We start from the raw sequence: 24,156 nt of genomic DNA on the forward strand, positions 1-24,156 counted from the left end.
ACAAGACATCGATCTTACGGCAAAGTGAAATGTCTTTCATTTCGACACGGAGAAACGTCATCAAGAGATATTTCTTGTGAAGGCTTCATGCTGATGCGCAGTGCTAGTACCACAACACGACTAGTACGCAGGTCACACTCACTCCATACACCGTGACCTTCATAGTCACCTTGGCCCGAATATCACCTTGCAGCTTGCAGCGGCGATGTTGCAGGATATATACATAGAGAGTGTGGATCATATGATTACTTAGTGCAATTAAAATACATCTTTATTGAGGCAAACCTAGTATCTCATGGCCCTTTCAAAACCATTCTCAATTTCGAAACACAATGACGTTGTGTACCTACGGGGTTCTTTGAGTAAATGCGTGTGCTGATTGAGTCGAATGTTTCCAAATTAATTGAGAAGGGAGATACGTTATGTACCTTTTCTATCACAACATAGCTTATCATCATCCCTTCTCACGATCGCAAAAGATACATTTTGCAAGCACTGTTCAAAGAACTAGCTGATCTCATTTCAAAGCTTCAACACTCATAGTTAAGTTATTACTTTGTCTTAAAATTTCACCCTGCCGTGTCAGCGTCTTAAAAATCTCTAACCTCTCTCAAATCTTTTGCCAAGATTTTTTAACTCCAAAAAAAATGACTGCTAAAGTCAAGAATGAATTACGCTTTGAAGTAGTGGTTTTCAGTTGAGAATCGTCGGAAGCATGACAGAGCTTCAGCTACTCGTCAGTTTTCTTTACGTGATTGTGTTGTGCAAGTGAGTCGCTTCTGTCGGTGTAGTAGAGGAGAGTGAATGATTGCGTCATCTTGTCTATCTCGACACAAACAGCAACAATAGTCAATAGAAGAATGAAGTTTGTGTCGCTGTTCCTTGTCGACTTGATGGACCTTTGGAAACAGCATATTTTATCCTTATTCATATTTTATACAGTATTCATATTCATGGACTTGTATCCAATTATAATACTGTAACTAAGAGCGTCCTCGCCAAGTACTATAGTTGAAATCCCACCAGCCAGATATGACAATTGGCTGGGTAGTCCTCGCCTTTATAGCAATCAAAAGGCTATCTGTTCTATTGTCAATGGTTCTATCCTTAAAGTCAGTTCTTTTTGATGGTTTCAAAACTGGGCCCAGCTTTCCTTGATCATTAGACTTTCATGGTCCTGACTGAAGAAACAGCTGATCTTAGTCAGTAACAAAGGTTTAAAGATCATCTCACAAAATTCTACACTTCACTCATATTATAGCCAGAAGAGAAGCTACGTAGGCCTATAACGTATAACCACAGCCACCTCAAATACAGTGGTATATCCATTCTATACCCACGTGCCTTGGCTTGTATTTCATATTCAGATTACGCGGGTGTATGTTGCTGTCTTGAAGTAATGATAATAATAATACTGATTATGACAATTATTGTTACGTGCTAAATGCTGTGACCAACTAATACCTAAAAACTAAGCTATTAACAAACGCGTATAATCATGCCAAAGAATTAAAACCATATTTACAAAAATGAACAAGCTGCACATTAACAGTGGGAAGTTATATAGCTACAACTGATTCTGTTTTGATAATTTATCTTAAAGACTCATAGATAGATAGGTTATCAGACAATTGAATGATGTTCATCGCCGTAAAAAACAACAATAAATTGTCTAAGTTGGTCCAACATAGACCAGATTTTATCAACAGTAATCGAAATGCACAAGGGCTTAACTTCATCAATATTTGTATTTTTTTTTCAAATTTACATTGCGTCAAATATTGGCAGCGACCACTCATTTTGGTCTCTATTCATATTTTGCACTGAAAGAATCCCAAGAAATGTGGGATTTCTTAAATTGGTTTGCTATAATCATACTTACAATCTGTTGGAATTTGAGTCTTAAGTAAAGAGCAAGTTCTACTCATTTAAAATTTATGTAGTTAGTAAACAATGTTTAGTGGTGTATGTAAGCAGTAATGTATATACATTGCTTAAACCGTCATTTGAATTGTAAAATATTAAAAATTGTGTTGGCCGATTGGGCTATTTGAGTGCAAATTTGTGGTTATAGCTCAAGCTGTAAGAAAAGCAAAGTTAAAAAATGTAAGGCGAGCCAAAATGGTTGTGTGAGTGGGCGAGGCAAGGCTTTCAAACTGGGAGTGGCTCTGAACAAATGGGTCTTTTACTGTCAATAAAACCAACCCAGCTCTGCAGTTTGACTGGACACTGGACATATCTAAAGTATCCTACCAGTTGGAGGACACTATAGTCATAGACTAGAGTAAATCGGTTTTGGGTTGCATTTAAAAAAGGTTGCGATGCTAAAATCGATGTTGTAGGTTTGCGCTTAGGTTATACAGTATATGACCATTGACTTTATATCTCTACACTATATATCTCTACATGTAGAGATATAAAGTCAATGATATGGCGGTGTCGCAAATCTTCTGGTGTTAGAAATTTATAAGCGTTAGAACGCCACGGAAAAATACAGGTCGTTTACCAATTACCAATGTACAGGGTGTCTTACAACCATATGAAAAAACGTTTTCTCGTTTAACTCCTTAAATGTTTGAACGACAGCGTTGAAATTCTGTAAAAATGTTTTTCTTATTGACCATGATTGTCTCCCTATATGAATGAAAACTAAACCGTTTTAAGTGGTGGATTTAAAAAATATTTGATGCCAAATTCCATGAAACCCGTTAATTTTACAAAATATTAGCAGGGTGTTTTCTAGTAGATTTTATGCAGATTACAACGATATCTTATAAGCTTAATTTGGGTAAAGAATAACTGGGAAATTAATTTATTTCTTGCTATACCTGCAGTTTTCTCTTTGAAACAGAATGTTAAAAAGTAGTTTATTAATTTTCATCATTCATCATTTCAACATCATTAACAGATTTACCACTTAATGTAAGATTTACATTGTAGGGTTTTTATTAACACGACCATAATATACACATCGATTTTCTGAGATTTTTGGTGTGCTGAAGACGTAAAATTGTTTCCGAAGAAAATTATGAATTGCAAAAACTAAGGACACTGGGTACAATTTCCGTCCCAAATCCCATAACGCTGTCTAAAGGCCATGTCACACCGACATCCGCCGCTCCCGCCGCGGGAGTACCGCGCGCGGACGTTTTTCCTCGAGCCATGTCACACCAAAAGTTCGCAACCGCGGCGGGAGTTTTGAGATGAGTTCATTACAATTCGTTTTTCATAAGAAACTCATCTTACCTGTTTAGTATGCCATGTAAATTTGTAGGTTTTAAGTAAAGTGCTTAAGAAGCAATTGAATGTTTATTAATTTGTTAGTATAGGGCTACTTTAAAAAGTGAATAACAATTTTTTTTTAAATTTAATTTAGACCTTGTGTTCGAAGCATTTTAAATATGGTTGTGTATAAATTATCCACTTTCAGCGTTTGAACGTTATTTTTCGCTATACTTACAAAGACTATTTACTTTTTAAATAAAAACATATGACCATTTTAACACTAATGTATTTTTTTGCTAAGCCTTCTATTGAAAGTTCAAGTTTACATTGATTGTAAAGTTTTGGTTGTTGCAAATCGAAAAAGTTGATGAAACAATAAAAAAAATGTTTACGTTTGCAATATAAAAATGTTTGTGGGGAACATAAATTTTCCACCGTAAACATTATTTTTGCATGGTAAACAAAAATGATTTTTTCTGGTGATAAACATAATTACGAAGATAATACAAAAAAACATAGACTACACCATCAAACAAAAGAAACATGTTAAATTTAATTTAAATCTGTATTAAACTGTATTACTTTTAAACTTTAAATAGCTTGGGCATTCGAAATGCCCCTTTGCGCATGCGCTAGACAAAACTCCCGCCGCGGTAGTCTCAAAAAATCGCTCAGCAGGCGGACGTGGCGAACACTACCGCACGCCCGCGGGCGCGGTAGTGACTTGGCACATTTGATAACATGGTGAGCGATTTTTCAAAATTCGCTCCCGCCGCGGGAGCGAGCTCGGTGTGACTTGGCCTCAAGAGCCTAATGACACAGAAAACGTACTACTATAACCCAGAATGCCAACCGCATGGTAAAAAGCATTAAGCGGTTTGAGAGAGCTTTGCCTGTCAATCCGTAGGCAGCGCCACCAGCGTTGCTATGCTATTGCATGGCAACGCTGGTGGCGCTGCCTACGGATTGACAGGCAATGCTCTCTCAAACCGCTTAATGCTTTTTACCATGCGGTTGGCATTCTGGGTTATAGTAGTACGTTTTCTGTGGTCAGAGACAGAATAGATTGTCGCTGAAAGATTAGGTTTGAGTTTGCTGTCGTTTACAAATACAAACACCAACAAGCAACCAAATAGTTGTTGGCACGTGTTGTTAGCACTTCGTCGCCTACAAGGTTGTATTGCGAAATACTTGGCGGACTGGTCTTTCTGCAACATTTAAAACTCGTTTTCTCTCAATGAAACTACTTTTTCAATTGTTATTTTAAGATAAGTTGATTGTAAATTTCGAGATGAAATAGCGAAAATTAATTGGTTTGGACGACACTGCGTCAATGATGTTTTCAGAATTTGAAGAGGAAATATTATTAATTTAGTTTAAGAGGGGTAGAAATTGTTGTAATTCCCTTTATGAGCATGAGGTATTTATAAGTAGTGTGGATAGGGCTATTATAGTCACAAGTCAATTACTGTACGCATCTTTTTATCACTAAAAATAATGACTATCGTAGTTGGTACTTTTTTATGTATTACAACGATTAAAACATTATAAAAGTACGTCAACCGCCGGAGAGTCAGGGTCCCGAAATCGGGTAGAGTAAACCCTGCTTTAGTATATAGACTACTTTTACTTAAAATATTTAAGTTTTACTACTTTTTCTCGTATGCACATGTAGAAACTCTACGATATTGTTTTATCTCAAGAGAGAGTGAATTGAACACTTTTACATATGAAAATTCAAATATGAAAATTCATATGAAAATTACATATACATTTCAAACTATCTGATCAGAGAAAAGTCAAAAGCAGAACCACACCTGTAATCCGATTTTGATCAAATTTGGTATGTAGGTAATAGCTCTATAGTTTCCTCCAAAAACGGGCTACGTCACGATTCGGAAGTTAAAGCAGCGGCTACACTTGCCCGATTCGGTCCGGTCCGGTTCGGTTCGGTCCGGTTCGGTTCGGTCCGGCACGAATTTGTGAGGGGTGGCTACACTTGTACGAATCGTTTCGGTCCGGCCGGAAGAGGTAGCTACACTTGTATAATATTTTGGAGGACACACACGAGCACGGGGCACAAGTACAGCAATACAGAAGGTGTTTAGCTAGGGCCGATTTACCGAATAGGCACGTGCCTAGAGCATGAGGCAATTGGCTTTTTTGGGGGTGCCAAAAAAATGAAAAATAAAAAAAATGGTGGTTGTATTTGCATGCAATCGCGGTAAACTTCCTATAATCCATCGCGGCCGTGTAGACATTGTAATCGTCTCCCGATGTTGCGACAAAATTCTGACTATTTCCGCGGTCGTGTAGACATAATTATCGTCTTTCATGATCGAGGCAATATATGAACATAATTGTCTAAATTCTTAGGCCTATGTCCTACAAATAACTATTTTTCCTAATTTAATTCATCACTTTCGTAGCCGAGTGCTCACGGAACCTCCCGATCCTCATCCGAATTTCGGGAGTAGGTGGCTACACTTAGCCGATTCGGTCCGGTCCGCCCCGAATGCTTCCGCCAAAATGCGGATGAATGCTCCCTGGACGATTGTTCCGCGCCGAACCGGACCGTACCGGACCGAATCGGGTAAGTGTAGCCGCCTCCATTTAATAACATGGGAAGCATTGTTCCGCATTTTGGAGGACCGAACCGAACCGGACCGAATCGGGTAAGTGTAGCCGCTGCTTAAATCGATACACTTGACATACAGCGGAAGCGGAAGTAGAGCATTGTCTCGTTGTAACCATGGTGACATGTAAACAAAAATATCTGGAATCAAAATTTGTCCATTGTAATAATAACACTAGTTAAGATTTATAGGATAAGAATTATCAGGATACAATTCAAAAACCTTTTTGAGGCAAATGACCTAGTACTTTTGTACATACTTCCCTCTCTTTTCGAACACATTACTTTGGTGGGCGGGCATCAATTGCGCCAACTAACCTGAGTCAGGTATTCATTGCATTCCTGAATTGCACCAACTAGGAACTCCAGGGGGCCACCCGATAAGTTCATTAACTGGGCAGCAATTGACAGCCCCCTTTGACTGTATAATCGAGTAGGTTCGATTAGGTTAGGTTAGGTTAGGATGACACGTAACTAGGGTTGGCACGTAGGTTAGGGATTGGCGCAACTAAGGAATATTTTTAGGAAATTTTTTGCGCAATTAATGCTCGACTACTTTTTGTTTATTAAGATTTGTTAGGGGAAATCCGACCCAGAAAATAACTTATCTAACTTCGCATTGCCGTTTCCGCGACTGAGATATCAGTAGCGTTGGTCATGATTTACAATCGAACTGCTTACGTAATATTCTGACGCAAGTGAGAGGCTTTTATGTTAATTCCATTCCAGTTTTTCAACCTTTTTATTCCACTCAACGTTAAAACCTCTATCAGCGTTTTATAGGAAATCCAGTAACAGCAAATCGCATTCATTTAGAATTTTAATTAACATAAACAACAATTAATACAAAAAATAAATAAATTAACATAACACATTTTAATTAATTTAGAATTTTCCTCGTATTGAGAAATACTTAATAATTAACTAATTAATTGTTTTTTGTTGCGTGTGTGTTTTGTAAACTAAACTTAGGCAGTCCGACCTATCCCTTTTTTGATATCATAATTTATTTTAAAATGAGTTTTTTGGCTTTACAAAGAAATTATGAAAGCACGATTGGAGTAAACTAGACCTTTTGAAATGTTTGAATTTATCTTATTATTTACAAATATTATACATACATTTATTTAATGTGAAACAAATGTATAATTATGCTGTAAAATGTTTATGGAGATCATCCAGCCCCTGATCACAGAGAAGTACTTAAGGCAGGCCCTGACGAGGCTTGGCTTGTGTGCCTTTTATAAGCGCCTTCCAAATTTATAGACGCAATACCAAGTGCTGTACAGTACTTGTAAACACAAAACAGAGTTGTAGTAGCAGGCGTTGTCAAACCTAGGACTATTTCATTTCAAGCGTTAGTGTACAGTAGTTTACTTACGCGAACGCGGCGATCGCATAAAGACTATTTACGCAAGTTGTGTACGGTTACAGAAAACATACTACTATTAGTATGTTTGTTGTGGTACAGTACACTACTTTACCTACGAACGTTTTTATAAGTAATTTACTAACAATCACTACTCACAGCTTCTAAGATAGGTTATGGGTTATGTTTTCGTTTAGGGCCTATAACCTCTCATTCCCACTGTAATGATGCAACGAATCATTGTACCAAGCACTCTGGGGGTCAAAGGGTTAAGCTGGGTTTTCCTAGGCGCGGAATCGGCGAGCGGAGAGAGGAACGCGGAGAGCGGACTCCACTTGTCTTAGGCAATTTAATGTTACTGTTTTCCTAGAAGCGAAGCGGAATGCTCTCCGCGTTCCTCTCTCCGCTCTCCGCGTCCGCGCCTAGGAAAACCCAGCCTTAAACTGGCCAACAATTAAAAAAACAATTAAATTGGCCTTAACACCTGCTAAGTTGCTGTTGGAAGCATTACAACTTTACTTCTTTTCTCTCAATCCTTGAACCTCATTGGCCCATTACTAGTGTTTAGTGTTGTAAATAAAAAAATGAACAATGCTGTAAAGTAAGTAAACAATGCTGTAAAGTGGATCTTTCCATTTCTAAGAACTGAACTGAAAATGCTAGTTTAAAAAATGGTTGTACAGTAGGTGAAATTTGTTTACAGAGTACTGCAGTAACAACAATTGTTGAGTGTAGGCTTTAAAACCAGCAATGGTTTCCATCACAATGGGGGACTAGAATGCTTCAAATCGATAATAAGTTTAACGCAAATAATTAAATACGATGTACTAATAATGATGTTTACAAATTAGCGTAAAATAATCAATACAGCAGTGTCTGTGATAACGGTAGACGGGTAGACTGTGACTGTGTCAAGCGAAAGAGGCTCGTCGCCGTCGTCCAATAGCGTTGCTCCGCCGCGAGGTGTGTCGGCCAATCAGATCGCAGCTCTGCCGCGTGCCAGCTAACAGCTGATTGCAGCGCAGGTTGGCCAACATTGCCAAAACATCTGCACGTATCTCGCAACGAGATAACAGTGTTTATCATGTATTTATATTTCCTTCTACATTCCAACATGTCTAAAATAATAATTCTATACTGATACATCTTCGTAAATGGTGACAAGATAATGGCCAGTAAAAGTGGTTTAAGCTGGAGAATAAACTTATCCTTGTCTGAACGCATTGTTTTTTCTGTCATGTTTTCACAAGCACATTAAAGGCTTCATGTAGAACGAAGCCTCATAGTCTAGAAAAGCCACCAGTGCCTTTTTTATGTGTAGTTAGGACAGTATACTGAACAATAAATGGATAATTTTTAATGATGTGATCGATTTTCTGTAATTGGTGAGGTTGAGGTTAGGCAACATAACAACAATTTTACAAATCAATAGACTTAATTTGAATACCTAATCACAATATAAATAAACTGACTGCAACTACTGTAATACAAAGAAGAAATTCCAGAAACAGCAAGTAGTTAGTATAGCCTAGCCCTGAGAACCAAACATATTTTTGTACATCCCATGCAAAAATCGTTTACAATAAAGAATGAAAGTTAAAATGAGAAACCCGAAAATACTCCATAATTGTTTTATGAATGCCATTTAGTCTTGATAACAAGATGAAATTATCTGTCAGCTCCAGGTAATTTGTTCACAATGTTATCTCAGTAATTTTGCAAACGTTTACGACTGTAGTAATTGTTATCAGCTGTGCCCCTCCCCCCTTTATACGACTGTCGGCTGATAAGCCAGTAGGTTGCTGTTATCAAACCAGACTAGACGCAGCTTTTTCCTCTGCAATGCCTTACATTCCAAGAGCGGTGAGTTTGCGTTTTTTGTCATGTAAATTTGACTTTGCATGTTTTACTGTGCAAATAAATCGATGCTCTAACTATAATTGGTACCGAACCCTTGATAACAATTCGTACAGTTTTTCTGGAGTATATAATATTCTGTCAGGTAAAATAAATGTAATATTCAAAGATAAAAATTGAATACTCAATTTTCTGTTATAGTTTTGAGTAGGTATCAAAGGATTGGGCATATTTTAAACCCTTATCAATGATAATAGTAGTCAATGATAATATTAGCTAGTTGTTTGAGGTTTTGAGGAAGAGTTTTATGTATATTGTATCATAGATTAAACATACTCCCTTAGTGGTTATTTTCTTAGTGTGTTTAAGGGAGTATGTTTAATCTATGATTGTATAATCACCAAATCACCAGGTTATATTTAATCTCTTTATTATATAATATAAAGAATAATATAAATCAAAATAGAAGAATACAGTCACATTGTAACAAGTTAAAATCAAGTTAGTCTGGTTACAAATTTAATGGTCCTCTATAAATTAGAACAAAAGCCATTTTAAAATAAATTTTATTGTATTTAACAATTTTGCTGAGAAAAACTACAGAGATTTTATTCTACTTTTTATTTATAAACATAAATCTTAACTTTTTTCTGTTCTTAAGCCCTAAAACAATTAGTTTCCAGACTAATATAATAATGTTTTGTACTATCTTATACTTTTTAGGGCTAAATGAAGTGAATAATTTGCTGACAGGGTAGAATATTGTTTGATCAAGTACAAAATCTCTACTTGTTTAAAACATTTTATTTTAGAGATACTATTGCTGAAACTATATTCGATCAGAATGATGTTTAGTTATAAATACTTTAAAAACGTTGTTATAAGATACAATTTATTCTAACCTGTATATTTTTGAGTCGGCTACAAAATAATTCATACCTTAAAGGTAACTCCTTGAACTAAAAGTAATTAACTGTTGGCACTGAATATGACAATAACTACTTTCCTGCGTATTTGCAGGCTGTTATACATATTTTCCCCTTGCATGTTTGCTAATACATTTAGCCTATACTATACAATTTACTCTTTTATATTTTGTTCCGTCATTTATTAACACAAATTTATTGATTGCCAGTTTTAAAGAACTTTTTGAACAACAATTTTAGTAGTTTTGATTCTCATGCTTAGAAAACCTTTCCAAAAGTTGGATATTTTTTGAAAATACATTTACATAGCCTTACGGATGGCTGCGCTAGCAAGCTGTCAGAGATGATTCAAATTATAAAATAATCTTCAGTAGCCTACACCCCTACACGTCACTTTCATTAACTTATCTTAAAATAAAACAATACCCCCACCGCAGCAAACCTGTAGACTAAGCAAATTCCATTTGCCTGATTGGATTTTCACTAACATAAGTTACCTCCTTAAAAATGTCATATTTATTCCCTACTAGCTGCTGTACCTGTGCTTAGCAATATGGAGAAGACACTGAAGAAAGAAATTGATTTTTAAATCTATTGTAGGAAATAGTTAGGTGGGGTACACATATACCTTTGGTTTCAGGGACAAAATAAATTATTTGTTTTTTAAAGCTCTACAACGTGGTTTCGAAAGAAAATCCCAAATTTTATGTTTAGAGGGTCAAAATGGTGTTTTTGCCTCTGGGGACCTTAAAACGAAAAAATTAAATTGGTCCCAGGTCCATATGGGAAAATATGTGGGAAATTCGGTAAAAACAATTTTTCCCCTTCACAAAGCTAAAAATACAAGGCAGTTAAGCTATCGAAATCCAGCTTTACTCATATTATGTATGGAGAGTGGGAAATCTACCAGGGAAAGTGATCAAAGGACAATTATTGACTCTAGTTCACAGTCTGAAGCTCTGCAGTACAGCTACTTGATCCGTGGTCTATCAATTGGTCTATCACTCCAATTTCATCCTCCATTAGAGGATCAGGACCTATTGAATCCCCCAATTTACCAATCTACCCATCTTGGTGAAAAAGGATACTAGGAAGCGTGTTTATGTATTGGTTGAATTATATTGCATAACAAAATGGATTTGAAAAGCATAATGTCCAACAAAAATCTCATTACTCAAGTTTTTGAACAATAAATAAAATAAAAATGTGTTTACTCATGAATAGTCAAAGATTAAACAATAACGATCAGAACTACCAAATGGTTTATGACAATGAAGTTAGTTTGAAATAGCAAACATGTACAAGACTATGTCAACGAAGCAACAACCCATTTGAAGGCCAGACATTCTGCTCTGTATAGTTGGTAGAGCTAACAATGTTTGAGATAGCGTTGTTGTCACCAAAGATTTGTGAATGTTTACTGCTCAAACCTAAAACACGTGTTGGCACAGGTGATGTACGAAAATAGTCATCTGTGGCGCAGCGAATGAATACTGTACGTCACTAAAATATATGAGTAACTTTAAATTTAGAGTCCTTTTAAAAGTGATTTATGATGACTTATATTTCTACCTATTGTAACAGTGGTGTCTACGTATGACATTAAACATAAGCTTTTGAAAAAAAAGGTTAAAAAAATTAAAATCAAGCAAAATTTAATGTCAGACCTTTTAAACATCAATTAACGTTTTGTTGCTACCATGGCTCAATGAAAAGAAAAAACGTTTCTCAACTAGAAGAGAATTATTTAAATTAATTGATCAATTCAGGAGTAAAACTGCGACTGGTATAGGAATACATTTTTATTAAAAAACACCATGCTATATTGCTGCCATAACCATACTAAAATCTTCCAGCCTTTTTGGTACAGTATAAATTGCTATGGGAAATAACACGTTATGGATCTCTGAAAAATGAGAAAATACTGTATTCAAGACACACAGTACTTGCAAAAGTCAACACTGCGCATTGATTTGAAACTTATCTCACCCATTCAACTGTATACTAATTTTTGATGTGGGTCCAATAGGTTGACCCCATCATGTATAATCATTTGATAACAGAACCAGCAAATTGTAAATGACCAACCACAAGTGTAATTCATTGAGATATATGTAGTTGTTTTGAATCTCATTACAACTAGTGTTGCCAACAAACATTTTAGTATTGTATTTCTGTGCAATGTTATTAGAAAAATATGTCTGTTCGTCTATGTTTTTTACCACACAAAAACACCTGTAATTATAAAGCATCCTATAGTGAGAGGCTTTTGATAGTTTGGATTCGAGACTCTTTAGCAAATAACATTTGATTAGTTTACACTCTATGAATATGTTTAAAACTTTGATTTGTTTACATTACAGTTACTAGCTGCAAGAGCTACTAATTTATTTGACACCGAAACCAATAGAATGGAACAAAAACGTTATGTAGAATCAAGGGATACAATTGAGATTTTATATGGGATCAAGATGGTTAAACTGGTTCTCTTCAGGAGCTTAAAGGACCATTTTGCTCTTCTTCATTCTCACCGCTTTGAGAAGAATAAACAAAATACTGTATTGTATAAGTGTTAGTTATCATAATTATTAAGTTTTCAATAGTTTTGTATCGAATGGAAAATTGTAAAGCAGTAATTGGGGTGGAAATTATACCATATTGTCAAAACTTACAAATAGGGAAAAGACCTGTTTTCAGTACAGAATTACCTCTTTATGCACACATACAGCACTGGAACACTGATGAAGAAAAATCTTACATCAGAATAGAACTATGGAAGGAAGGTTATTGGTATATTTTTAAAAGTAGATGCTACCCCTCTAACAAAATAAACAAAATGTCTTAGCCTAGGTAAATAATTTATTTGTGTTTTGTAACTGTCAAATGACTTACTGGTACCTAATTAAAATTTTCAGGAAATTCCTGGACTATAGGCCAGGCCAACATGCCTACATTTTTTTCATTTGTGAACAAACCACGGATTTCTCAGAGGAAACTAATTTTGTTGTTTTTGTTGCAGGGGTTAAATGGGCGTTTGGTGTTTGCCGTGGCAGCAGCAGCTCTGGGGTCATCCTTCCAACACGGTTACGGCACTGGAGTTGTCAATGCTCCTCAAAAGGTAAACGTTTATTGGAAGAACTCTAATTAGAATGTATTATGACTGTTTATGATGTAAATTTATTAAATATACAGTATTTATGTAAATATTAATATTTGCTATATGGAGGCGCATAAGATAGTACAGCTTGTATCTGGCGTCTAAGTAACAGTGATAATTTCCAAATTTCGTCTTATGTCTTAAGATATTTAATTTAATCTTTGAGATTTTTTACTTTATTTGACGACTGTATCAAATGGTGTCCAAGTTGGTATCCTAGCTTACATTGAAAATGTACAAAGAATACAGAATTCATTACTATAGCACAAGGAAGATATTTACCTACAAGTTTGAAAAGTATTTTACAGGCTAGATTAGAAAATTTTCAGATATTCTTTCCCTTTTTATAAACTAGAAAAACAAAATATCACAAATCATAATAGGTGTGGTATCTTACTTGTCTTGAAAATAAAAAAAAACATTGCAAAAAAGTGTAATTTGCAGACTACAATTTTAGTCGCAAAAAGATTATAAACATTAATGTGTCTTGTTATAACTCTTTTAACTGTTCATTTTTATTTTCAAAACTTTGCTAAAACATAAATTTGTACTAAACAAGTGCTTGGTCTTGTTAAAAGTTATAAACAAGATATTATAAAGACAGAGGAAATAATTTTTATAGTTTCATTCCAACATGTTCTAATACAACACACATCTTATTGTTGTTGGATAACTATTTGGCGGATCCAACCTCCCACATTTTTATTACAGTATAAAATTGATTATAAAAAACCCAAGTTTATTAGAAACACAATTTCAAAAAAAAAAGTGGTATTATCAGACATGATGGTGTAATAAAATTTATCGAGTTACTCTAGATGTCATTGACTTCTATTATTCCACTTAATCAAGCATAAAACAATTGCCCACCCATCTATAACTGATGCTCCATCAGGCTGCTAAGTCCTATCAAAACACAACAAAATAGACTTGGCAGGTTTTTTTTTGGTCCTATGCTAAGCACGAGCCTGGGATTGTTTATCGCATTACTTCAGGCTAGACCTAGGGGTTGCGGCATTATCAGTTGGATAAAATCCATTGGTGATTGGGGGGAATTGAACCCTGGACCTCAGTGACTGAAGTCCCACTCTAACCACTAGACCAGCTCGCTCCCCACTGAAGGCTACTAGAAAAACGTTTTAAATGCTCACCTTTCAAGTCTGGGAAACAATGAAAATACAGGGTTACTAAGCCAGTCTTCTACCCACTTCACAGTATACAGTATAAAACATCTCAAAGATTAAATAAAATATCTTCATGAGACGAAATTTGGAAATTATCTTAGTATTAGTTTGTTTAAACACCTGCTAATACATACAAAATGAGCATCTCTTGTGCTCCACAAAGAGTCTATGGAGTTATCATATAACGTAAATCAAGACCTTGGCACACAAGTTTTGTGTTCGAGGTTTCAAAAGTCGTCAAACTAACATTGGCTAAATTAAATGTAAACTAAGTACTCTCAATTTGACAGACTGTTCTGTTACCCAGCTCATCGAAGATTTCATCAGGAACGTCTTGGCAAACCGAACGAGTGAGCCTGTATCCAACATCAACCAGTCCACGGTGACACTGATATGGGCGTCGGCTGTGTCGATATTCTGTGTGGGAGGAATGATTGGAGGATCCATGGTTGGTTTTGTCGCCAACACCTTCGGACGCAAGGGTGGTCTTCTGCTCAATAACATCTTGGTGTTCGCCTCTGCCCTCCTACAAGGTAGATAAAGTGTGTTGTGACAAATGTCTGATGAGTGATAAGTTTGGGTAGCCGAGTCCTGCTCACTTCAAAATCTGGAACAGGACGCTGGCTCGATCCTAAGTGACATCAATTTTGGACCCAGAAGTAATTTGTCTTTAGGGTACCGATTGATGGTGCTATCTAAAATTGTTGACTATATACTACTGTAATATCAATCATCAATCACCAATCATCAAAAAGAGGATGCCTCCCAGGTGCCTATTTTAACCCAAATATGAGTGAAGGATTAGTGTAGAATGGTGTGTGATGATCTGTATTGTTACTGACTAAGATCAGCCAGGATAATTTATTTAAAGTCCAACAATCAGAAGCAGCTGGGTCCAGTTTCGAACCTTTAAAAAGCTACTGAATTTTCTTTGCATCAAACCGGCAACCTTTTGGTTATTAGGCGAGTACTTAAACCACATGGCTACCCAGCCACGGTTTAGATTGTTCCCTTACCAAAAACTTAAACAATGCTAACGGCATAGAAAAAAACAAATCAATAGAACAAAATGGAATAAAGGAGTCATTGCGTTATTTTATAGTTGAAGATTTTCACTACCTTAAATAATTCTTTTGATACGGTGCTTTTACTTCTTATTAATAATTTTGAAGCCTCCTTTTTCTGCTCATTGTTTATTACAGTTTGCTTCTACAGACTGCTAAATTGCAGTACAGTAGAGTCCCGCAAACTCGGCACTCGATAACCTGGCAGTCTGGATAACTCGGCTATCACCTGGGTCAGAAAATTAGTGATTTTTTGAGTCCGAGTTCAACATGGACTCAAGCTGGCTCAAGTCAATTCATTCACAACTCGTACCAAGGATTTGGCTTAAAAATTGTATTGTTTTTATTTTTAACTCTAGTTCCCGATAACCCAGAATTTCACAAACTTGGCACCCTTCCAGTCCACATTACGCCGAGTTTGCAGACTCTACTGTACTATGATTTCCTTTACTTTTGATGCTCAAGTTTTTTTATACAGTCGAGGTTTTTCAATAAAATAAGACACTGAATTTCAGGCCCTATTTTCATCATCAAGAGAAAGCCTAGTTTTAACATGATTTAAGAATTAACTATGCTTCTCTTTCCTCTAAAAAGCTCTGTTATTTTATTCACCCTATAATTTAAAAAAGAATTAGCGGCTTTGTTTTCTTGTTAATATTTCTTCCTTGAAAGAAAATGTATTCTCCAACCACTCCTGCTAGAAATTCTTGTAGTAATGATAGAAATACTTCTAATAATTTCAGAAATACTTATTTTAACTCATTGCAGTTCAACTTATTTCCTAACATGTTTTTTGATTTTCAGGATTTTCAAAATATGCCAATTCTTACGAGATGATCATAGCTGGTAGATTTCTGATTGGAATCAACTCTGGCCTCAACGCAGGACTGGCTCCGATGTACTTGTCTGAAATCGCCCCAGTTCATCTTAGAGGAGCAGTAAGTAACAACCAATCTTTTCTACACTTTTCTACAAATTGTGACTGTGGATGAAAAGGATGTTTTGCATTGTAGTAGCTTAGAAGTACCCTCTTCTATCTTCATGACAATTTCAATTACAATTCCACTTGACAGCAATAAGCTTCAGAGCCACTAGTTTGACTTCAAAACACCATATTCCATCACTATTAGGATTCTTTAGGAGTATTGGTAAGATTTGCTGATCATATCTTCAGGAAATGCTACTATCAAATGAGTATGGTGAATGGAGTATAAATACTACCTTAGAAATTCAGTTTACTTCTGACTTGTGGACATACAGTATGTTTCGTTTTGTTATCTTTGATTATAAGATACTAAAGATACCATAGAGTGTCCGTTACATACCTAACATTTAATTTTTATTTAAACTCCTGATAGAGGAGATTTTGTGATGTCAGGATTGTTGTTCTAGTGCTAACCATTCTTGTATAATCTCCAGGTTGGAACTACCTACCAATTGGTCCTGACCATCAGCATCCTAATCTCCCAGATCCTTGGCCTCAGCTCCATGCTGGGCACGGAGGACCTTTGGCCGTATCTCCTGGCTGTCATTGTGCTGCCGGCCATCTTCATGGTGGCCACTCTGCCCGTCTGCCCTGAGTCTCCCAAATACATCCTCACGGGCAAGGGTCAAGAGTTGGAGGCCCAGAGAGGTATGTATAAGAAGGTTATTTATTTAGGCCTTGAAAATCTATAGAAATAAGTTGTTGAAGAGCCATTTTATGTAGATTTCAAAATAGGGATCAACATGTTTAAAATTTATCTGTAACCTTAGTTGTCTGAAAAATAGTACACTAAGTAATAAAAATCATGTCAATTAAAATTTAACACAACAGACAACAGTTTTACTGAGGCCTATAATCTAATAGTATATTTTATCACGAGGGCGTAAAGTGACTATTTTTGTATAAAGACACTCTTTATGTAAAATACACTTTTTGCCTGTGTGATGAGCTATATTTTTCATCATATTGCAGCATTATTCAACAAAAAAAGTTAGAAAACAAAAATACTTTTCATGTGAAGATAACATCCAGCTTGTGAAGATAACGACTTCCAGTTTGTTTTAAATTTTGCTAATGCAAATAAGCAGCTGTTCAGTGATTAAATCATTTTGTGTATTACAATTGTCTAATGTACTACTATCGATTTGTCGAACTATTGACAATAGTGCAACAACAACCTACAACCGATTGAATCATCGATAAATAATTTTGATACATGCGATTGCCTATAATCTAAGTTTACAAATGTTTAATTGCAACAGTTGATTTTTCCTCCCTAGAAAGTAAAAGAGCTACTTTTGAGGTTTTGAACCGCAACAAATGTATTAAAAACAGCTGTTTTTGCTGCAGAAGACAAAAACTACTACTATTTGGACTTACTATTTCTCGTCTGTATAGCTGGATGAGAATAGTGTGTGTAATGTAAGTTTTGTGTAAGTCAAAGATAAATTATCATGGTTGTTGCAATGGCTTTATAATCTGGTCTAGACAATTGCATGTTGATGACAAACTATTATACAGTTGTTGTGATGTTGGTAGCACTGGCTTGGCTGAGAGGAACCATCGAGGTACAAGATGAGATGGACGAGATGAGAGCCGAGAATGAACAGATGAAGCTGGTTCCGAAGGTGACAATGCGGGAGATGATAGTGAACCCTACGCTGCGCATTCCTCTCACCATCGCCATGGTGATCATGATAGCTCAGCAGTTCTCGGGCATCAACGCTGTAAGGCTCATCTCACATTGTATTTAAATAGAAGTAAAAAATAGTGGTCACTAAATAATCTGACATTATGCAGTCCGATGACTCAATAATCTGACTTGCCGATGGTCTTATCATCAGGAAAAACCAGCTTGGTACAACATGAATCCTTCTACCTTCGCAGTATACAATGACAGTCATTACTAGTTTTGGTCCTTTTATTGATTGTGTTTACAAACTGTACCAAATGCTTAATATTTATTTATAATGCATTGGAAAATAATGGTCAGTCATTTTTTCTTGATCAGTGCATTAGGATAAAACCATTCTTGATCATCCAAAATTTTTGATATTCTCACCACTAAGACACATATTAATAATAATAATTTGATCCACATATTATGGAAGGACAACTGTAGATCGTTAAGTTATGTATTAACGTTAACCAAAGGCTGATAGGTATATAAGATTTGACTATTGATAGAACTAGGCATTCCATCGTTCTATGTTTAAATTGTTACCAGTACTTGTGTGCTGTTTTAAATTACAAAGTTCTGCCGAATTATTACGGGAACTTTTTTAGAAAATCTAAACTCAGTGGTGTAAAGGTGCGTGAACGTGTTAAAACGTTATTTGGCTCATTCAACTAATCTATGCTGGTAGCTTTTTTTTAAGAGAACCCTAACTTTCAGCAGTTCAAAAATGGTAGGCTACGTTTAACAGAGTTTAAATTAAAATGATTTGAAGAGGAGGGCCTTTTCCCCATCATTGGAACAAAAGATACCAGTTTGTCCCCTGAAATATATCCAGCCTGCGCCCTTATCCAAACATACATTGGTCACAGAATTCTTGACAAAGTCGCTATTTAATCTTCATTTGAGTTCCAACTTGGCTAAACTAATAATACCCTCATTTTATTTTTCAATTGTATTTTTACAATTCATGCTGTGTGTGTTTGCAAAAAATAATTACTTTTCTACACCCTGTTCCAGAACCCTACAGCTATATGGGTTAAACTATGGATTCAAGATATTGATGCCTGAAAACTTCAATAATCTCCAAAAAACCTTTTAGGTGTTCATAGCTGCCAATCCAAATTCTATAATATAAAATTATATATCAGCATTTTTTTTCTCAACAGGCAATGTTCTTCTCGACAAGCATATTCAAGGAGGCCAAGCTCAGTGACACTAATGCTCAGTTGGCGACACTGTTGATGGGAACAGTCAATGTTCTGATGACATTGGTATCACTAGTCCTAGTGGAGAAGGCTGGACGCAAAACTCTACTGCTCATCGGTTTTGGAGGAATGTTCATTGACACTATTTTGCTCACAATTGGGCTTGTCACAGTGGTATGTGTAAAAGTTGTAATAAATTTTATAAATTTAGGTAAATAAGATCTGCATGAAACAAAATTTCAACTTGAATTGTTTTGGGCTCAGGCTTTTTTGTCTCTCAGGGTGTGTTCTAGTTTTCAAAGGCTGTATGTAAAAAATTTCAAACATGTTTATTGTTTACAGTAAACCTTTCATAGTTTGACACTCGATAGTTCGACACGGGCTGAGCTAATTTGTCAAGTGATATTTAATGGTTACTATTGTGATACTTGAACATTAATTTTGACTTGAGACAACTAATGAACAGTGAAATCGTTAAGCTTTTTACTATTTAATAAATTTGGGTGATTTCTATAAAAGAGTTGTGTTTTTACTTTCCTGCATATTAAACTCCGTTTACTCCCTATAGTTCAACATTTCGATAGTTTGACATCCCTTAAGTCCACAAAGTGTCAAACTATCGATGTTCAACTGTATATCTTTCTAACACAGAACTTAAATGTTTAGTGAACACTAATAATGTACAAATTTTCAAAATCTTGGCCCAGTGTCTTCCATTGAACAAAACTCAAGTTATGTTTGTCCACATTTTCTCCAATATATCTCGGATTTTTTTCAGGACCAATACACTTGGGTGTCCTATTTCTGCATTCTCTTCGTCCTGATCTTTGTGATCATGTTTGCCGTTGGACCTGGTTCAATCCCTTGGTTCCTCGTCACGGAGTTGTTTAACCAATCCGCTCGTCCGACCGCCGCAAGTATCGCTGTCACTACCAACTGGACGGCCAACTTCTTTGTTGGTCTCGGATTCCTACCTTTACAGGTCAGTTTATTTTACAAGTAGGCCTATATTGTGTAATAGCATAAAATGTAGCAAGATTTCGCCATAATTATTTTCTACATAAACTTGATTGACTAAAGGAAAATGAATTTAATTCTCAACTTGATGTTCGAGTAGTTTGCATTCAGTATCCAACTTGACTGATAATATCAATATAATGATGAACGCAACGGAGAACCAAGTTTCCCGCGGAGTCTGCAAATGAACTAAACACTCTTGTGAGTTAGTCCGTCCACACCGCTGGCGTCTTTCATAGCAGAGACTGGCAAGTGTAGTGTGCTGCCATATTGAACAATCGGAGGGCGGGAAACGTTGTTATTGTGATTTTCCATCTCGAGAGATATTCCCCAATAGCTGCTGCACTCTATCGGCAAAACTGGGAAGTATCAAGACCAGCCAATACTCTGTATTAAAAGGCGAGTATAGTCGTCCATAGCGTTTTTAGTAAAGGGAATTCTGGCGAGTATATTCCTCTACTGGTAAGGGTTGAAGGCTAGTGGTCTACAATGAATTTGACCAGAACTTGGTAATTATAATCATGTTACGTAACACAATACATTTTTACTGTTTCAGGTATTGATGGGTGGTTATGTATTTCTCATCTTCGTAGTTCTGCAAGGTCTTTTCACATTCTTTGTTTGGAAGAAGGTTCCAGAAACCAAGAACAAGACGATAGAAGAAATATCTTCTATGTTCAGACAGATATCTTATCAGTAAAAGAGTAACTACAAGAAGTGGAATCTCAAAGAACTTAAGTTTTGAGCAGTGCGATGGTGTAAATATTTTATTTAAATGCAGGTTCAGATTAACTAATGTAGTTTTCTTTGAAATACAAAAAGTTAATAAACATTCCTAGAAATTAAGTTTGTATGTAGTGTTTTATAAGTTATTTATAGCCATTTCGAGGCAATGTTTCAGATCAGAATGTAGGGTGTCATTTTACCAACATTGTTACCAGATTTTGGTTCAGTTTGTAATTAGTGGCAATTTAAATAGATATTTGTAAGTAATAAAATTATAATAAATTTGTATCATGAAAGTATAGAATATTACCTACGGGCTTGAATTGAGATTAAGATAATGAATAATTAAAAATTTGCAAAATGTAAGAAACTGTTTAAAAGGATAATTTGAAAGTAGGGTTTGTTTTTTTAATTAATTAAAAATGAATACACTGATTCTTTATACTTATCTCAGGTATACTATACAACTTAATATGTATAGTTTTAAACTCGTATGAAATTATTTAGGCTCTATTCTTAGAATATGAGTTAGAACTCAGACAATAGTACCTATTAATGTCTTTGGTATTTATTTTCAGTTCAATAAGCCTCAATTTGTTCATGCATCACATTAGGTAGTTTTCAGGAAAATGTTTTTGTTTTTGAAATGTAAAATTTTGCCTTTCTTACACTTAATATTTTTAACAACTTGATGAATACCAACACAATTTGCTGTCTAGACATATCCATTTAGTGTTATAAACCCCGATTTCCTATGCATATTTGTTGTGTACAATGAACTTTATACTCATTATAATGTGTGCATTTGTCTATAGACTAAACTTGTATTATTTAATAGTTACCATTGCCTTTTTGTGTTTACTTTACCATTCATGAATCACAATCCATACTATGTTTATATAAGTCCAATATTTCATCATTTGATATTTTATTGTACATTTACCTATTTTGGTTTTTATCACAACTATCAAAATGATGTTAAGACTAACAATTTTCAACTAATTTTCTCCTTGATTAATTTGTGAATAAATGGCTAGCCTTAAATGTTAGATTTGTCTACTGAATATTAATTAATGTTACAATTTTAATATAATAAATGTTAAACAAATGATATTAAGCTTAGGAAGATTGTATGTACCCAAACACATAGTTATTGGAAGGTGATTTTATTAGAAGCAAATGAAACTCATTGATTGACAATAAAATACTCAAATATTAAAAACAAACCTACACACTTATATTAAACTCGTAAAATTGTACCCTATAATTTTTTTTTACCTTAATGATTGATTGTCCAACGTAAAGGGTGTTTTCAATATTATTATTTAAGTTTACAATTATTTTTGTTTAAGTTTTAAGAAATAAAAAGTATTGGTCTAAAAACAAAAACGTTTGCTAAATTTAATAACTGAACTGCGCTAGAGCATAGACTGTCAAATGTAATTAAAGGTTATTGTTTTAGAAAATGTTAATGCTACTCAAATATTTATTCTTATAGTTCCAATGTACAATATAGATTTTTGTGGTTTGAAGATATTTTTGTATAGAGGTTTGTCATGAAATATTTTGTAGTAATGATGTTTAATCTGCTGTTTAGGTAGAAATAAAGGCTGACTTTCAAATGTTTAAGTATAATCTAAGCTGTACAGAAGTTTACAAGAAAATGGACTGGTTGTAATCATTGTTCGAAAACCAATCATATTGTTTTTAGTAACAAATGCAAGATAAGATTCATGTTAAGTTATAGTATTACAACTGTTTTATCAATTGAGCCTTTCCATTTTCATGTTTACTCCCGTATACGAGTTTGATGCTGTAGATGTTTTAAATTAGTTTGTATACATTAGATTAGTATTTTATTGCATTAATGCTAGTTTTTGATCATTTGTTTATGATGAAACATGTGAATCAGTACACGGTATTGTCATATTCAAGAAATTGTATTGTATGATAGGTGTTCATGACATTTATTTTACTATTTATTTTGATATGTTAAGAAACAATAAATGTACAGAGTGTGATTTTTTAATGGTGTTGTTTTTCTGTTTATATACCTTGAGCCATGCATCCATCCAGCATTGTTTTAGATGTACAGGGTGACACACGGTTTTCATCTGCGTAGTACTAAAAGTGCGGTGGTGGGAGGTGGTCGTGGTGGGCATAGTTCTGCTCTACACAAGATGCCATTTCATTAACTCAGTCACTATGGAACAGTGGGACTTAGTTGTCAGTTGTCTTTTGTGTAGAGCAGAACTATGCCCACCATGACTACAGCACTCTCAGTATTAGGCAGATGAAAACCGTACGTCTCCCGTGTGTAACCCTGTATTTTACAATTTTATCTCAAATATCAGTGTTGAAATTTCATACGCCAAATGTCTCATGAATCATTATTAAGTATTTACAATACAAATTTATTTCCATAACCAACCACCTATTGATTTCAGTCTGTCATTGAGTATGAAGGAGGATGTTTCCTATTAGCGTAGCATACGCTGAGTGAAAATTTAAAAACGTACGTTTTCATGTCCCTGGCCTTTTACTTCGTAGATACTGGATTTGTAGTTTATTATTATTACACAGATCATCACACACCATTCTACACTCATCCTTCACTCATACTTGGGTTAAAATACGCACCTAGGTGGCGTCCCCATCTTAATGATTGATAATTGATAATTGATAATTATTATGTGTTTTTATATTTTTTGGGATGGGGGCAACATGTTACACACATTTATTTAGTTTTAAATAGGTTCTAGGTATTTTTTTCGTATTTTTAAAGTCTCTAAATTCACGACCATGACGTGTCCCTAGGGTACATTTTCCAACTTTCACGCTGTTTTTAGACTAATTATTCATGCCGAAATATATAAAGCCATATTTTTATGTCATCAATGGTTATTAAACTTACAAAAAAGGAGCATATTATAATTTTATTGTCATTGTAAACTGACTACCATGACAAAATAAGTCTGTCCCTCGATTTGGCGTCACGACCATTTGGGAAAAATTTTCAACTTTGGAGCACGACAGTGGCAAGCCTGGCGTCGATGGAGTCAGTTGGTTTTAGAGACTAGTTCGGGGTGTACGTCAGGATTGTAGTGCCGGTCGTTTCGAGTTGAAAG

At 35.2% G+C, this 24,156-nt stretch overlaps 1 protein-coding gene across 3 annotated transcripts in view; it reads left to right on the top strand.

Moving 5' to 3' along the window:
* The window catches only part of LOC128992026 (solute carrier family 2, facilitated glucose transporter member 1-like), a 38,121-nt gene extending 15,064 nt beyond the window's left edge, over positions 1–23,057 (top strand). For all 3 annotated transcript variants that reach the window (XM_054415370.1, XM_054415372.1, XM_054415371.1), the window contains exons 3-10: positions 13,032–13,130; positions 14,661–14,886; positions 16,222–16,355; positions 16,837–17,050; positions 17,942–18,129; positions 19,247–19,459; positions 20,064–20,267; positions 20,859–23,057. In XM_054415370.1, the coding sequence (XP_054271345.1) occupies positions 13,032–13,130; positions 14,661–14,886; positions 16,222–16,355; positions 16,837–17,050; positions 17,942–18,129; positions 19,247–19,459; positions 20,064–20,267; positions 20,859–21,002 (1,422 nt within the window). In that variant the 3' untranslated portion in view covers positions 21,003–23,057. The remainder of the gene's footprint in view (positions 1–13,031; positions 13,131–14,660; positions 14,887–16,221; positions 16,356–16,836; positions 17,051–17,941; positions 18,130–19,246; positions 19,460–20,063; positions 20,268–20,858) is intronic.
* Positions 23,058–24,156: the final 1,099 nt, after the last annotated feature.

Source organism: Macrosteles quadrilineatus, unplaced genomic scaffold, assembly GCF_028750875.1.
Source record: "Macrosteles quadrilineatus isolate MER2022 unplaced genomic scaffold, UCM_ALF_1.0 Scaffold_4__1_contigs__length_99947679, whole genome shotgun sequence".
In the NCBI taxonomy this organism is placed as follows: Eukaryota; Metazoa; Arthropoda; class Insecta; order Hemiptera; family Cicadellidae; genus Macrosteles; species Macrosteles quadrilineatus.